The sequence below is a fragment of the Heteronotia binoei genome, chromosome 10 (genome assembly GCF_032191835.1).
Source record: "Heteronotia binoei isolate CCM8104 ecotype False Entrance Well chromosome 10, APGP_CSIRO_Hbin_v1, whole genome shotgun sequence".
In the NCBI taxonomy this organism is placed as follows: Eukaryota; Metazoa; Chordata; class Lepidosauria; order Squamata; family Gekkonidae; genus Heteronotia; species Heteronotia binoei.
The window spans coordinates 3,971,533-3,987,950 of NC_083232.1; the positions used below are offsets into that span (position 1 = coordinate 3,971,533).

Sequence of the window (16,418 nt, forward strand, 5' to 3'; positions counted from 1 at the left end):
GAGCCCCCAAAACCTCCAGATCAATTCCCCATTATACCCTATGAGGATCGATCTCCACATAGGGAATAATGAGGTGCTCAGCAGACGTTTCCCTCCCCCCCCCCCTTTTCTGGCGAGTCTGAAGCAGGGGATTGGCCTCTCTATTCATGAGTTGCTGCCAACTTCTTCACAGCAACACAGACACCCCATCCCAAGAGGAAGCCTTTCAATCGGAGACTGAAGCGTCTGGAGGGGGAAAGGCACATGGTCCTCTGGGGGCGGGGCTTCCCCCCATTGGCCAGCTGACTTGTGGTGGAAAGCAGTCTGGGAAAGCGGAAGAACCCCCGCTGGGACCTGGGGATTGGCAAGCCTACCCGAAATGACTATGTTAAAATTATCCCACATACAGCCAGTTTTTATTCATACAGGCGCAGGCTTCACAAGTTATCTGATTCAACATTCTCCACCCCCTTGTATCTCTTTCTAGTACTTTTCCATACCTCCTGTCTCCATGCGTTATCAGCTTCAGCGAGAAGCTTCTCTAAGGCCTCTTTGTTATCTAATACACATCCAGAGGCCTCAATGAGGTCACTGTCTCTAATCTAATTTACAACCTTGAATTCGCACCCATTTGGGCTGTGTGCCCTCTAACGAAGGGCTGCATCAGACACCCTCTTTTTGAAGGCATAAGCATGCTTTTATTCATTATTATAGGGGCATTCATTAATTATTCTCCCTTCACTTTTCAGTCTTTAGGGGGCTCCTGAACTCTTTTCTGCAGTAGAAAACAGGCACTCAGGTTACCTGAACAGCTATATTAAACAGCATGGTATGAGAATGACCTTAGAGCAAACTTGGCAACGAGCTTTGCGAACTGGCATATTCAAGTATCCGGCAAACCCAATTCCCCATAGATGCTAGTTAACATTTCCTGTAATTGTTTGTCTTTTTAATGTTTAAAATTTAATTCATCCCCACCTCCTCCTTTATGCCCAAGGCGGCTTGCATCATTCTCCCTTTAACCTTCCAACAACCCCGGGAGGGTGGCCAGGCTGAGAGAGTTTGATTGGCCCAGGGGTCGCCCAGTCAGCATCCATGGCACAAAGTGGGGATTCAAACTCAGGTCTTCCAGAGACTAGTCTGGCACTCTTAACCGCTTCACCTCGCAGGTTTTTGCCTTTATGGGGGTAAAAAACCTAAAAGGGATGATCCCGCTAGACCAGGGGTGTCAACAATGCAGTTTGGGGGCTGAATCAGGCCCTTGGAGGGCTCCTATCCGGCCCCCGAGCAACTGGCTGTCATCTGCTTCCTTCTCCTTCTCCCTTGCTTCCTTCTGCATCACAGCTTGCTTTGCAAGGCTTCCTCAATCGCACAGGAACTACAGAGCAAAACCTCTATGTTCTCCATTGGCTCAGATGCCTCCCTTGGGGACGAAGGGGGGAGGAATAGCTTGCTTTGCCAGGCTCTCTCAATTGCACAGCAGAAGCTACTGAGCCAAGCCTCTCTTCCTTCTATTGGCTGAGGCTCCCCCCCGGCCCCCTGGGGAAGGAAGGAAAGAGAAACCGAGTTTCCTTTGCCCAGTTCCCTGGATCCCATGGAAGAAATACAAAGAAAGCCCCTTAAAGACCAATGAGATGCTAAGCATGTTTTAAGTTTTTTAAAATATATATTTATATTTGTGTTCTTTATAAAAAAATTATATCTCTGTTACCTAATCTTAAATAGGTACAGACATGACCCGGCCCAACAAGGTCTATGTCAGATCCAGCCCTCATAACAAATGCCTTCAACACCTTTGCGCTAGACTGTGCCCTTAATAATCAGGCTGCGGAAGAACAGACCATGATTCCAGGTTTTTGTTTCTTTCTGAAGTTTATTCAAAGTTTTATGAACAGGATACCATCAAGGCCGCAGGATAAAACCCCAGACAGCTGAAGGCAGTCATTTTCAAGTTTAAGGCATAAACTCTTTTATAAAATTTAAGTTCGGATTGTGCTTTATGTGGACGGACGCTGCCCTGGGCTTTGTAGTTGTTCTCCCGAGAGCAAACCAGTCTGATGTGGATTTGTCCTGTCTCTGCGGCCACCGTTTTGGACTCTGGAGCAGAAACCGAGAGAGATCCATAAAGTGAGCCTCAAACCTTGGTCAGAATGAGGAACTCTGTCACTGATGGACTGTTGTGTGGCCCCTTTGTGACGGGGACCCGTTTGAAAGATAATTTGCAAATGAAAACGGGTGCAAATCTGACCTTAACCTAAGCCAGCCTATGTCTCTCCCTTTGAAAGCTGGACTTCCTGTGTGTCCTAGAAATGCCTGCAGTAACCCCCCCCCCCAGATCTAGGGAAGAAGATGAAGGCATGCTTTGTGGTATTTCATACTCTACACATCATTCAGGCTCATTTCACTAAGCGCTGCACTAATCCGTGATCTCTGTGAGCAATTCTCTGTGCAGCTCCATAAAGGGGATCTCTGCATGTCAAACTCAAAACTGCCGGAATGAAAATGTGTCTCGTTCATCTTTGGCTAGCTTTCTGGCGCCCCTTCATTCAAAGGGTGAGGCCAGCAACCCCCTCAGCTCAGTCCCGCTGCAACCTCACGGTGATGTCCAGCAACTCGGATAACTTCCAAGAAGGAAAACGCCGTTGATGGGATGTGTGACTGCATATAGACAGTGTCTCAACTCAAGGTGAGGCCACGTCAAACTGTAACGACAAAAAGGCTCGCTCTTAGTGCGACCCAAAGCAGCAGGAGACGTGAAAGCCCTTCTAGAACTCTTCCCGTGTCAACACCCACCCATGTCCAAATGGAGAAAAAACAAATAAGGTCCAAGAAGAGAATCCAAAACTGGCTGTTAGCTTTGGTGTCCCACTTCTCCTCACCCTCGTTGCAGGTACTATTCCCCCCTTGTGTTCCATCGCGCACATCAAAGCGTGATGTGAAGGGAATCCAGTTTCTGTTGGAACAACTGCTAGAGATGGGCGTTCGAAAGCTTTTGAATCAGAACCCTGAAAAAACAGGTTGATTCAGAAGCCTTGACCACTGAGCTGCAAAACTCCCTTGGGCCTATTTGACCCCCCACAAAGCCAGAACAAAATGAAGAGATGGAAACCGAGACGACTTGGCCAGCGCAGAGTCCTCTGGAAGGATCGCCTTGTGTCCCTCCCCGTACAATTCTCACCCTGAACAGAGGACAAATCCACATGGAGACTTGGGCACTCCTTCAAAGCCTGCAGGAGTCCAAAAAGCTCTAAGTAACTCTCCCCCCCACCCCTCAATAAAATACAAAACAGTAGAAAAATTTGGATCAACATTCGTAAAAGGTACAAAAACCTGTTTATATATTATTATGTACACAGGAAACAATGGTACAACGGGACAGTCAGAAAAAGAGCATATTTTATCTGCAAAATGCAATATTGCACTTGGTGTTCTTCAAACTCGGCCTTCACCAAAGATTCACTTTTAGGAGTGGGGCGGGTTAGGGTCAGAGGTCATTGCTTTGAGAGCCTGGACCTTTCTCTTTAGCAAAAGGAAGGAGAAAGGCATATCTACTGTATGAATATAAGTCGATCCTGGATCCACAGAGGGACGTGGGAGAGTTGGTTGGTCCTAAGAGAGGGAGAGAGTGGCAAGACAAGTTCTACACGGAAAAAAACCCTTTTGTAATCAACTGTCCAGTGCAAAATATCTCCCCCTACAGAGTTTCAGGGTTCACAGTGCCATTTTTGGCGCATAGAAAGCCAGTGCACTTCTTCCAGCGGGTCTTAAAGCCTTCTTGACAAAGCCCTGTTTGAAAGAAGACATATCCCTTTTTAGAATTCCAGCCTATAGACAGGAGAATCCACTGTCACATGTATGCTTAGCCATGGGGCTTGACCATCAGCACAGACAAGGTTGACATGTTCTTGAAGCCACACAAGTAACTGTCACGGTACCAATCCTCCTCGCCCCCCCCCCCAAGGAAACAGCAGGGCAAGCCAACAACGTGGTTTAGGAACAATCAAGTGTCAACAGCAAAATTACTTGAGGATAAAACATTGGTGGCTGTCCCAGGAGAGCTAGTCAAAGATCATCTGGAAGAACCAAGGGGCTCCCGTGGACAGGGCTTTTTTTTGTAGCAAGAACTCATTTGCATATTAGGTCACACCCACCTGATGTAGCCAATCCTCCAAGAGCTTACAGGGCTCTTCGTGCAGGGTCTACTGTAAGCTAAAGGAGGATGGGCTACATCAGGAGGGTGTGGCCTAATATGCAAAGGAGTCCCTGCAGAAAAAAAAGAGGCCTGCCCGTGTGTAATCATAGTGGTGGGATGTGCTTTGTGTTATGGGGACGGACATGTGATATAATGTGGCAAGGAAGCTACCCGGAAGACTGAACCGAGAGCCCCAAATTTCCCTTACGGGATCTACGAGAGATGCTCCTCTTCAAATTGTCTGCAGCCCCACTAACTCAATGTGTCCTACATGAGCAAAGAGATGGAACCAAGATCTAAAGATCTGGAAGTCGACCAGCCCTGTTTTCTCCAAGACCAACTACAGTTTTGGTTCAGGGCGAGTCGTGTGTGAAGGAAAGATTCAAAGTCCTCACATTGTATAAAGTTAAGAGTGGGCAGCCCAACCGAATCTGGGAAAAAAGGAAGAACCTTCCGGGATGCAGCCTCTGACCCCTTCAGTTTCCTTGATCGAAGGGACACATGGGTGTGAGTGCCAGAAAGGGAGAAGGATGGGCCAAGGGGAATACTCACAACTGCCTTCTGTGGAAAAAATAAAAACAATCCAGGTTTGCTCTCAACTTTACAAAAGACCGGGAGGGATCAGCGATCCGGGATCTCAGGAATGAAACAAAGTTACCTGCGGGGCGAAAAGGATCCAGGCATTTCTCTCTTTGTAGAACTGAGTCACCCTTATGGCTACCAGTCAAAGTTCACATGATCTTCTGTCATCTCTCCGAAACACTCTTTCAACCACCTGCATCCATAGGGACTAACCGAAATTCCCATTGAGCTTCTGATTCACTTCTGGACTCCAAGGGACGATTGCTCTGGGATGACGTTTCAGTAGATTGAGGCAAAGCCCTCCATTTCAGAGGTGTTCTTGTACCCCACCGAGTGTTATTTCCCCTTCCCATTATATGCCAACAATCTATCTGGACTCCAAGGGACGTTTGCTCTGAGATGACCTTCCCCTTCCCATTATATGCCAACAATCTATCTGGACTCCAAGGGACGTTTGCTCTGAGATGACGTTTCAGTAGATTGAGGCAAAGCCCTCCATTTCAGAGGTGTTCTTGTTGTTCCCCACCGAGTGTTATTTCCCCTTCCCATTATATGCCTTAGTCGATATCCAGGTAAGGCTGGAGAAAAGCAAGCGGGTTCTTCGGGGGTACCTGTTCTGAAACAGCATGCCCCTTCACACCTGCTGGAAAAAGACCCCTGATGTGTCCTGTTGAGAGCCACAAGCGGCTCGTCTGTTTATTTCACCTTCAACATTGAGCGGTTTTGGTTATCAAAAAGTGCTTAAAGGGGAACTGGACAGCCAGCGACACCCAGCCTGTTCTTGAACGTATTTGGGGGGGGGGGGAGGGGGATAACTGAATTCCTTGCTGGCGATTCCACCCAAAGTCCCCGTTCTAAACAGCAGCTCGGTCGGCTCGCAGAAAGCCTTTAAAAAGTCTGGACTGCCTTCGTTTTAGCAACTGCAGAGTAGCCCTCTTCCAAAAATACGCCGTTGCACTTTGGAGGACTGGGAACCGCAGCAGGCCAGGAGAAGGACTCCCTTACCGGGGCTGCACAAAATCTTCTGCGGATCCTCCCCTCGAGATACCACAGAAGGTCTCGGCCTGCTAGGATTTGGTAAAGACACAAGTCTACGCTGAGAGGCCGGGGCTTATTGCTGGTGAAACTGTGCATGGCACCAAGATTGGCGCAGAAGAGTCACGGACATCCCTCCTCCCCCAGAAATTCAATAGATCTCGCCTCTGAGGTCACCAATAGGAAATATCCCAATCCCTGTGGATATTGGGGCGGGGGGAGGAAACAACCCAGCGAGGCAGGACATGCTGCCTATTTGCCACACCCCTCTGCTTTGATGCTTGCAGGGTTGGCTGCCTTGCTAATATCTTCGGCCTAGAACCGAGTGGGTTGCCCCTCCACCCCGTCCGGTGCCCCCAGCTGGAGAAGAAACAGCATGCTCCTACTAATACCTTCCCTTTTCAGCTCACTGTTAAAGCTTTCTCGGAATGAGCAGACTGGGCGCCCCCTATCTCCAGGGCCAGCAAGAATCTGAATCCTTGGTTCTGGCGCAGGTCTTCTACGTAGTGCAAGAGAAAGGTCTGCTTAAGGCCATCGGAGAAAGACCAGACTCTGTTGTCTTGAGGCTGGTGTGTGTCTATTGCATTTTGTTTCCTGCCGGATAGGCAGGAGGCAGCGGAAGTCCTCGCCCTCCCCATTCCTCGTTGGCCTCTTTCTCTCTTTCCAGTGTAAGAAGACGAATACAAACATTTGCCACTTCAAGCTCCACAGGAATCAAATAATAATAATAATAATAGGAATCAAGAAACGGGGGAGGAACGGCTGGGTGGGCTCTCGAGAGCCCCCTCTGGAGATTGTCCTGCACACGCCTGCCCCCAGAGCACTGTGCGAGAGGGGCGCAGACCTCTGGTTTGCATAGGAGTCCTTGAGGCAGTTTCCACAGCTACAAACCAGGGGCTGTGCGACGAGACCGTCAGCAGCAGACCACGAGCGGGGAAGCGGCCAAAGAACACCCCCGGCAGGTGAGACCAGACGGATCTGGGGTCCCTCTGATGCAGGCGCAGGTGGAAGGCAGCAGGAAGGTGGACAGCCGACCCGGGACGGCTACTTGGACTCCGTCGGGTTGTATTCTGTCTCACCGGACGACACCTGGGAGATGCGCCGTGTCGAACGCCAGAGCCGCCTGTGAAACTGGCCTGGCCTCACCTGAAGGAAGAGAAACAGCCAAAGGGAGATCAGTTCTTTGGGATAGTTTCAGAGGGGAGCCATTTTGGCCTGCAGTAAAAGAGCTAGATTTGAGTCCCAGAGCACGTTAGAAAACAAGATTTTCAGGGTACAAACTTTTTGAGATTCAAAGTTCATAACTGATGAAGGGAACTGTTATTATCCCAGGCCTAGTGAGGCCTACAGGCTCCAGGGAAGCCTGCTTCAGAGTAGCTCCAGGGCCTACATTTTCCAGGATCCCTTCTGTCTCTTTGACTGAGTGGGCAGCAGTTTTGGAGGGAAAAAGTGCCCAGAGGGATGGAACCTGAAAGGAAATAAAAGGCCCAGCTAGAGAGGGAAGGTTGTTTTGTCTAAAAAGGCTGAGCTGGAGAAAGGCTGCAGCTAGGAGAGCTCCCTCATTCAAAGAGTGGTGAGTCTCTCAATGGCTACTAGCCATGGCAACTGGGGGAGATCCTCCACAATCAGAGACATTAAGCCGCTGAATCCCAGAGCCAGGAGGCAACATCAGGGGAAGGCCTCAGCCTCTATGCCCTCTTGTTGGCTTTCCAGAGGAACAGGAGACAGGAGGCTGGACTGGATAGACATTTGGTATGATCCAGCAGGGTTCTTCTGATGTTGTTAATCATACCCTTCTGGTCAAGTTTCAGTCTTGCCCACTGCTCTCCAACTTTCCCTTTTCAAGCCAGTTTTTAAGGATGGATTCAATATGTGCCATTGGACCCCAGCAGAGCATCGGAGCTTGGATGCCAGAGTGGGCTGCTTGCGACTCACCTCTGAGGGCTGCCCGGCTCCCACCACAATCAGCTTCCCGTCCTCCAGACCCACCAAGATGTGACTCATCTCCTTGGTCACAGAGACGCTGTGGATTGGGACCTTCATGGACAAAGGGGAAACGGCCGCTTGGAGGCTGAAATGACAGCAAAGGGGGACACCGGTAAGAACGAAGGCCCATGGCTCCTAGAATCAGGGCAGAAAAGCGTGAGAGCAGGAGCTACTGGATCTGGCAGGCCTCAGCTGACTGACGTTCCTCTGTGAGGGGTTATGGATGAAAGAGCATGCCCCCCCCCAACCCCCATTGGTGGACCTTCTGATGGCTTGGAGAAGGCATTTCTCTCTTTAAATCTCCAAGCGAAGCCAGTCGGCAGATTGGAAAACGCATTTAAAGTCAAAGTTGTTTTCTTTCCACCTCTCCCTCTCCCCATCAATTTCCCTTCCTTCCTCCCTCCCTCCCGCTCTCCCTCAAAAATCTGACGTTAAATCTCAAATGATTAAATGGGCAACTAATATAAATAAAGTAATACGGTCATGGGAACACTTGTGGAAGAACTCTTTGAAGATATCTACATGTTATAATATTAAAGAGAACTGCTTCAAAATGTCATCTAGATGGTATATGACGCCTAAGAAACTAGCAAAAAATGACCAACCAGATGTCAGACAGATGTTGGAAGTGTAAAAAGCATGACGGTTCTTTTTACCACATGTGGTGGTCGTGTGAAAAGGCAAGACAATACTGGCAAATGATTCAGAAAGAAGAGTCAAAAATTTTAGGTTACGACTTTAAGAGATCTCCAGATGTGTTTTTGTTGGGATTACAAATGGAAAGTTTTCCGAAATTAGATAGAACTTTTAGCTGCAAGGAGAGGGACGGTGGCTCAGTGGTAGAGCATCAGCTTGGAAGCAGAAGGTCCCAGGTTCAATTCCTGGCATCTCCAAAAAAGGGTCCAGGCAAATAGGTATGAAAAGCCTCAGCTTGAGACCCTGGAGAGCCGCTGCCAGTCTGAGAAGACAATACTGACTTTGATGGACCAAAGGTCTGATTCAGTATAAGGCAGCTTCATATGTTCATATGTATGCGCAGCTATGGAAGCAAGATAAAATACCAGAAAAATGGGGCTGGATTTTAAAAGTTATGTCTTGGGAGTGAAATGGACAAACTTACAAGAATTAAAAGACTATGGTTTGGAGAAGTATAAAATGGAGTGGGAGAAATTTCAAATCTACGTTGAAAAACATTGGAAAGTAAAGGGACATTTTTGAAAATATTTTTTGAAATTGTTGATGTTTGAAAATAATTGGAAGTTTTGTGGAATGGTGGACTATAGTAATAATTATAAAGAAATGGAACTGTTTTTTTGTTTTGTTTTTATTGGACTATTAGTATCTTTTTTGATAAGGCTAAGAGGATAGAGTATAAGGTTTTTTCCCGAAGAGATATTACCTTGTATTTTTAGCAATTTAAGTAAACACCGGCAGGGGTCAAAATAAGGTGAAGATGATGATGATGATGATATTGGATTTATATCCCGCCCTCCACTCCGAAGAGTCTCAGAGCGGCTCACAATCTCCTTTACCTTCCTCCCCCACAACAGTCACCCTGTGAGGTGGGTGGGGCTGGAGAGGGCTCTCACAGCAGCTGTCCTTTCAAGGACAACCTCTGCCAGAGCTACGGCTGACCCAAGGCCATTCCAGCAGGTGCAAGTGGAGGAGTGGGGAATCAAACCCGGTTCTCCCAGATAAGAGCCTGCACACTTAACCACTACACCCAACTGGCTCTCTATTAGAGCTCTGGCTGACCCAAGGCCATTCCAGTAGGTGCAAGTGGAGGAGTGGGGAATCAAACCCGGTTCTCCCAGATAAGAGTCCGCACACTTAACCACTACACCCAACTGGCTCTCTATTAGAGCTATGGCTGACCCAAGGCCATTCCAGCAGGTGCAAGGGGAGGAGGGGGGAATCAAACCCGGTTCTCCCAGATAAGAGTCCACACACTTAACCACTACACCAAACTGGCTCTCTATTAGAGCTATGGCTGACCCAAGGCCATTCCAGCAGGTGCAAGTGGAGGAGTGGGGAATCAAACCCGGTTCTCCCAGATAAGAGTCCGCACACTTAACCACTACACCCAACTGGCTCTCTATTAGAGCTCTGGCTGACCCAAGGCCATTCCAGCAGGTGCAAGTGGAGGAGTGGGGAATCAAACCCAGTTCTCCCAGATAAGAGTCCGCACACTTAACCACTACACCCAACTGGCTCTCTATTAGAGCTCTGGCTGACCCAAGGTCATTCCAACAGGTGCAAGTGGAGGAGTGGGGAATCAAACCCGGTTCTCCCAGATAAGAGTCCGCACACTTAACCACTGCACCCAACTGGCTCTCTATTAGAGCTATGGCTGACCCAAGGCCATTCCAGCAGCTGCAAGGGGAGGAGTGGGGAATCAAACCCGGTTCTCCCAGATAAGAGTCCGTGCACTTCACAACTACACCCAATTGGCTCTCTATTAGAGCTATGGGTGACCCAAGGCCATTCCAGCAGCTGTAAGTGGAAGAGTGGGGAATCAAACCCAGTTCTCCCAGATAAGAGTCCGTGCACTTCACAACTACACCCAACTGGCCCTTTATTAGACCTATGGCTGACCCAAGGCCATTTCAGCAGCTGTAACTGGAAGAGTGGGGAATCAAACCCAGTTCTCCTAGATAAGACTCCATGCACTTCACAACTACACCCAACTGGCTCTCTATTAGAGCTATGGCTGACCCAAGGCCATTCCAGCAGCTGCAAGGGGAGGAGTGGGGAATCAAACCCGGTTCTCCCAGCTAAGAGTCCGCACACTTCACCACTACACCAAACCGGCTCTCCGGGGATGGAAGGGGCGAAAAGCAATGTATTGGTATTATTTTCGCTTCAGTGCTCTTTCTCAGTGCTTTCTCTATAAATATTGTTACAATACATTGCAATGATAAAATTGCAATAATAAAATTGCAATGACAAAAAAAATCTGACGTTCCTGCCTTGCAGCTCTCAAACGTCTGATGTTTATTCTGTGCGGCTCTTACGTTAAGCAAGTTTGGCCACCCCTGGCTCTAGGCTGATCCTACACTGAACAGAGGCTTGGACTAGATGCCTTCTATGGCCCCTTCCGACTCTGTGATTCTGTGACTGCAAGTGGGGCCGGATGCCTTTAGCCAACTCACGGGGGTTTGACATTTACCTCCAAAGCTCCCGGATCTGCAGAGAACACTGAACGGTCCCCAGCACGACAAAGTCCCCGGTGATGCACGCGGCGGTGACTTCCTCGTCCAGCGGGATGGAAGACAGGTGCTTGCCGTTGACAGAGTACAAGTGGAGGGCAAACTTGTCCTTTGAGAAAGGAGAGGCGAGGGGTTAGTTTTTGTAGAGGGCAACGAGAGCTCTCCAGGGCCTGCGACGTTGTAGTTCCTTCCTGCCTTTTGCAAAGTGCGCCGTTCTAAACAGCATCCCGATCTAGGGGTTCTGGTGTGTATACAGAGTCCTGTGTGAGAAGATGACGATGGTATCGGATTTAAATGCTGCCCCTATACTCTGAGACACAGCCCCGTGGCGCAGAGTGTTAAAGCTGCTGTACTGCAGTCCGAGCTCTCTGCTCACGACCTGAGTTCGATCCCGGCAGAAGCTGGGTTCAGGTAGTCGGCTCGAGGTTGACTCAGCCTTCCCTCTTTCCGAGGTTGGTCAAATGAGTCCCCAGCTTGCTGGGGGGGAAAGTGTAGATGACTGAGGAAGGCAAGGGCAAACCACCCCGTAAAAAGTCTGCCGTGAAAACATAGTGAAAGCGACATCACCTCAGAGTGGGAAACGACTGGTGCTTGCACAGGGGACCTTTCCTTTCCTTCCTATACTCTGAATCTCAGAGTGGCTCATAATGTCCTTTATCTCCCCCTCCCACCCCCCCACAACAGACAACCACCCTGTGAGGTGGGTGGGGCTGAGAGAGCTTTCACAGAATCTGCCCTTTCAAGGAGAGCTCTGTGAGAGCTATGGCTGACCCAAAGCCATTTCAGCAGCTGCAAGGGGAGGAGTGGGGAATCAAACCCGGTTCTCCTGGGTAAGAGTCCGTGCACTTAACCACTACACCAAACTGGTTCTCACCAGGGGCCGCGCCATTCTCTGGGGCTTTGTTTTCACAACCTTTGTGGGAGGGGCCTTGGCTCAGTAGTAGAGCGCTTGTTTGGCATGCAGAAGGTCCCAGGTCCAATCCCCGGCAGCATCTCGAGTTAAAAGGAGGAAGGTGATGTGAAAGAGATCGGCCAGAGACCCTGGAGAGCAGCTGCCAGTCTGAGTAGACAAGACCGCTGTTTGAATCAGTGTGCTGGACTAGGTGGACCCTGGTCTGATCCAGCAGGGCGGCTTTTGTGTATGGGAGATTCACAGGGGAGGGATGGTGGCTCAGTGGTAGAGCATCTGCTGGGTAAGCAGAAGGTCCCAGGTTCAATCCCCGGCATCTCCAACTAAAAAGGTTCCAGGCAAAGAGGCATGAAAAATTTCCACCTGAGACCCTGGAGAGTCTCATAAGTGTTAGGGAGGGATGGTGGCTTAGTGGCAGAATATCTGCTTGGTAAGCAGAAAGTCCCAAATTCAATCCCCAGCATCTCCAACTCAAAAGGGTCCAGGCAAGTAGGCGTGAAAAACCTCCGCTTGAGACCTTGGAGAGCTGCTGCCAGTCTGAGTAGACAATACTGACTTTGGTGGACTGAGAGTCTGATTCAGTATAAGGCAGCTTCATATGTTCACAAGGAATGAAGGCAACTTTAAGGGAGGGATGGTAGCTCAGTGGTAGAGCATCTGCTTGGTAAGCAGAAGATCCCAGGTTCAACTAAAAAGGGTCCAAGTAAGTAGGCGTGAAAAACCTCAGCTTGAGACCCTGGAGAGCCTCATAAGTGTTAGGGAGGGATGGTGGCTCAGTGGTCGAGCATCTTCTTGGTAAGCAGAAGGTCCCAGGTTCAATCCCTGGCATCCCCAACTAAAAAGGGTCCAGGGCAAATAGGTGTGAAAAACCTCTGCTTGAGACCCTGGAGAGCCGCTGCCCGTCTGAGTAGACAAGACTGACTTTGATGGACCAAAGTGAGTCTGATTCAGTATAACGCAGCTTCATATGTTCATAAGGAACGAAGGCAACTTTAAGGGAAAGAGGGTGGCTCGGTGATAGAGCATCTGCTTGGTAAGCAGAAGGTCCCAGATTCAATCCCCGGCACCTCCAACAGAAAAGGGTACAGGCAAATAGGCGTGAAAAACCTCCGCTTGAGTCCCTGAAGAGCTGCTGCCAGTCTGAGTAGACAAGACTGACTTTGATGGACTGAGGGGGGTCTGACTGAGTAGAAGGCAGCTTCATATGTTCATATATGTTCATAAGTTCAGCACTACGGAGTCATCCTTTAGGGGAGGGATGGTGGCTCAGTGGTAGAGCATCTGCTTGGTAAGCAGAAGGTCCCAGGTTCAATCCCCGGCATCTCCAACTAAAAAGGGTCCAGGCAAACAGGTGTGAAAAACCTCCGCTTGAGACCCTGGAGAGCTGTTGCCAGTCTGAGTAGACAAGACTGACTTTGATGGGCCGAGGGAAGGGGGTCTCGTTCAGTATAAGGCAGCTTCATGTGTTCACAGTTTCCCATGAGCCACTGCTGAATGTTCCTCATCAGGAACGTTTCAGCAGAAGGGGCGTTCCCGTTCCCCCCTCTGGGCTACCAAGGAGCGACCCCCACCTTCAGAGATGCCCTTCCCTCCAGGGTGGTGTGGACCACAATCTGCCCCTCTTGGCCCACCGCCAGGCTGGAGATGGTGACCGGCAGGGAACTCTCGCACGGGGGCCGGATCGACTTCATGAACTGGCCTCGGCGGACGGTGTGGACGATGATGGTGCCGTCCTGGAGGGAGGGAGGGAGAAAGGGAGAGCGGTTTTTAGGAGGAGGCTGGCTGGCCCAACAAGGGCATGCACGGGGGTGAAGGGTCTGATGGGGTGAGGAAAAGGAGGAGAAATGCACAGCAGTGGAAATACCCTTTTGAGTGGAAGAGATTTCAAGGGTCAGAGCCATGTAACAATCAATGCTGTTGTACGGAACAGACCCTGCCCCACAGCAGAAACTTGGCTCCCTTCCCTTCCCTTCCCTTCCCTTCCCTCCCCTTCCCTCCCTTCCTTCCTTCCTTCCTTCCTTCCTTCCTTCCTTCCTTCCTTCCTTCCTTCCTACCTTCCTTTTCCTCCCAGCTGGGACTCAAAACAGTTTAGGGCTTTGTTTTTCCTTGTCTGTTTCCTTACAACCACCACCCTGTGAGCTATGGACATGAGTGGCTCGAGGTATAGATGGAACTCTCTGTCTGGGGCAGTGATGCCCTGTCTTCTTGGTGCTTGGGGGGGGGGGGTGGGGCACAGGGGCAGGTCTCCTGGAGTTCTGACTCCACTGGTGGACCACCTGATGGCACCTGGATTTTTTGTTTTTGTTTTAGCTACTGTGTGACACCGAATGTTGGACTGGATGGGTCATTGGCCTGATCCAACATGGCTTCTCTTATGTTCTTATTTCTGGGGCAGTGATATTCTGTATTCTTGGAGCTTGGGGGGCATTTGGAGTCCTGGCCCCATTGGTAGACCTCCTGAAGGCCCTTGGGTTTTGGCCACTGTGTGACACGGAGTGTTGTACTGGACATCTCATTGGCCTGACTCAATATGGCTTCTCTTATGTTCTTATGTCTGGGGCAGTGATGTTCTGTATTCTTGGTGCCTGGGGGGCTTCTGGAGTTCTGGCCCCACTGGTGTGACATGGAGTGTTGGACTGGATGGGCCACTGGCCTGATCCAACATGGCTTCTCTCATGTTCTTATGTGACACAGAGTGTTGGACTGGATGGGCCATTGGCCTGATCCAACAGGGCTTCTCTTATGTTCTTATGTGAGACAGAGTGTTGGACTGGAGGGGCCATTGGCCTGATCCAACAGGGCTTCTCTTATGTTCTTCTGTGACACAGAGTGTTGGACTGGAGGGGCCACTGGCCTGATCCAACATGGCTTCTCTTATGTTCTTATGTCTGGGGCAGTGATATTCTGTATTCATGGAGCTTGGGGGGCATTTGGAGTCCTGGCCCTATTGGTAGACCTCCTGAAAGCCCCTAAGTTTTGGCCACTGTGTGACGTGGAATGTTGGACTGGACAGCTCATTGGCCTGACTCAATATGGCTTCTCTTATATTCTTATGTCTGGGGCAGTGCTATTCTGTATTCTTGGTGCCTGGGAGGCTTTTGGAGTTCTGGCCCCATTGGTGGACCCCCTGATGCCCCCTGGGTTTTGGCCACTGTGTGACATGGAGTGTTGGACTGGATGGCTCATTGGCCTGATCCAGCACGGCTTCTTAAACTGAGATTCTGGGACAGGCCCAAGGTCACTCAATGTGTTTCCACGGTAGAAGTGGGGATTTCAACTTGGGTATTCAAGATCCTAATCCTAACAAGAATATTAAGAGACCATGATTTAGAAGTTTTTAAGCCGGAGTGGAAAAAGTTTAGAAGATATATAGAAAAAGAGTGGGAAAATAAAAAGACATTGGACAATTTTTGATAATAATTAAGTTTTAAAAAGAAGAAGAATATAAATTCTTGTTTTAATAGTTAAGGGTACTTAACTATTAAAGAAGAAGAAAAACTTCTACTGGAAGAAATCTTTCTCCAGTAGAACACGGCACTTGAGCCCGAAAGATTCTACAAACCCTAATGATGATGCCAGCCGTGAAAACCTGAAATCTTAGTTAAGGGTACCTTTAATATATATATTTTTAAGTAAATAACACTGGCGGGGGTCAAGTAACGGAAGGAGGGGTGGGTGGAAAGTAATATATGGGGTAGATAAAAGAAGTTTTTAAAGATGTAAGATATAGATATATATTTATTACCGTATGTTACTCATAAAAAATTGTTTTACCATGAAAAAAAGAAAAAGATCCTAATCCAAGGATGGTCCAACTTGCGTAATGTAAGAGCCACATCGAATAAATGTCAGAATAAATGTTTGAGAGCCAGAAGACAGCAAGGAAGGAAGGAAGGAAGGAAGGAAGGAAGGAAGGAAGGAAGGAAGGAAGGAAGGAAGGAAGGAAGGAAGGAAGGAAGGAAGGAAGGAAGGAAGGAAGGAAGGAAGGAGGGAGGGAGGGAGGGAGGGAGGGAGGGAGGGAGGGAGATGAGGGAGGGAGAAGTGGAAAGAAAGCAACTTTAATTTTAAATGCATTTTCCAATCCGCCATCTGGCTTGGAGAAGTGCCTTCTCCAAGTAAGCTGACAGGGCTGTGGGGGCTTTAAGAACCACAGTGTATGCATGAAAGAGCCACATGTGGCTCCTGAACCACAGTTTGGCTACCCCTGTCCTAATCCAATAATCTACTGCACCATGCATGCCAGTTCGTTACGACCTCTGTGCCCCGCCCCCCCACAGGAAGACAGCTGCTGCAACTGCATCCAAGGACAAATGCGTCAGGCCACATCTGACGGGAATGGTTCACGTTCCGACGTGGCTCGTTCCGAAAGCACACCCGAGCCCAGCGCTACCTTACCTTTGACCCGGACACGGCCATGTCCAACTCGGTGCTGATGGCCACACATGTGACTTCGTCGTCATGCCCGTAGAGAACCTGGACAGGTCTGGGTGCTAGGCCACAAGAGAAACCACCCTGGCGCGGGGAA

General features: G+C 49.4%; 1 protein-coding gene across 4 annotated transcripts in view; it reads right to left on the bottom strand.

The window, feature by feature from the left end:
- Positions 1 to 1,832: 1,832 nt before the first annotated feature.
- The window catches only part of NBEAL2 (neurobeachin like 2), a 354,508-nt gene continuing 339,922 nt past the window's right edge, over positions 1,833 to 16,418 (bottom strand). For all 4 annotated transcript variants that reach the window (XM_060247903.1, XM_060247901.1, XM_060247900.1 and 1 more), the window contains 5 exons: positions 16,289 to 16,405; positions 13,465 to 13,626; positions 10,944 to 11,092; positions 7,724 to 7,859; positions 1,833 to 6,934 (listed from right to left, as the gene is read on the bottom strand). In XM_060247903.1, coding sequence (XP_060103886.1) covers positions 6,833 to 6,934; positions 7,724 to 7,859; positions 10,944 to 11,092; positions 13,465 to 13,626; positions 16,289 to 16,405 — 666 coding nt within the window. In that variant the 3' untranslated portion in view covers positions 1,833 to 6,832. The remainder of the gene's footprint in view (positions 6,935 to 7,723; positions 7,860 to 10,943; positions 11,093 to 13,464; positions 13,627 to 16,288; positions 16,406 to 16,418) is intronic.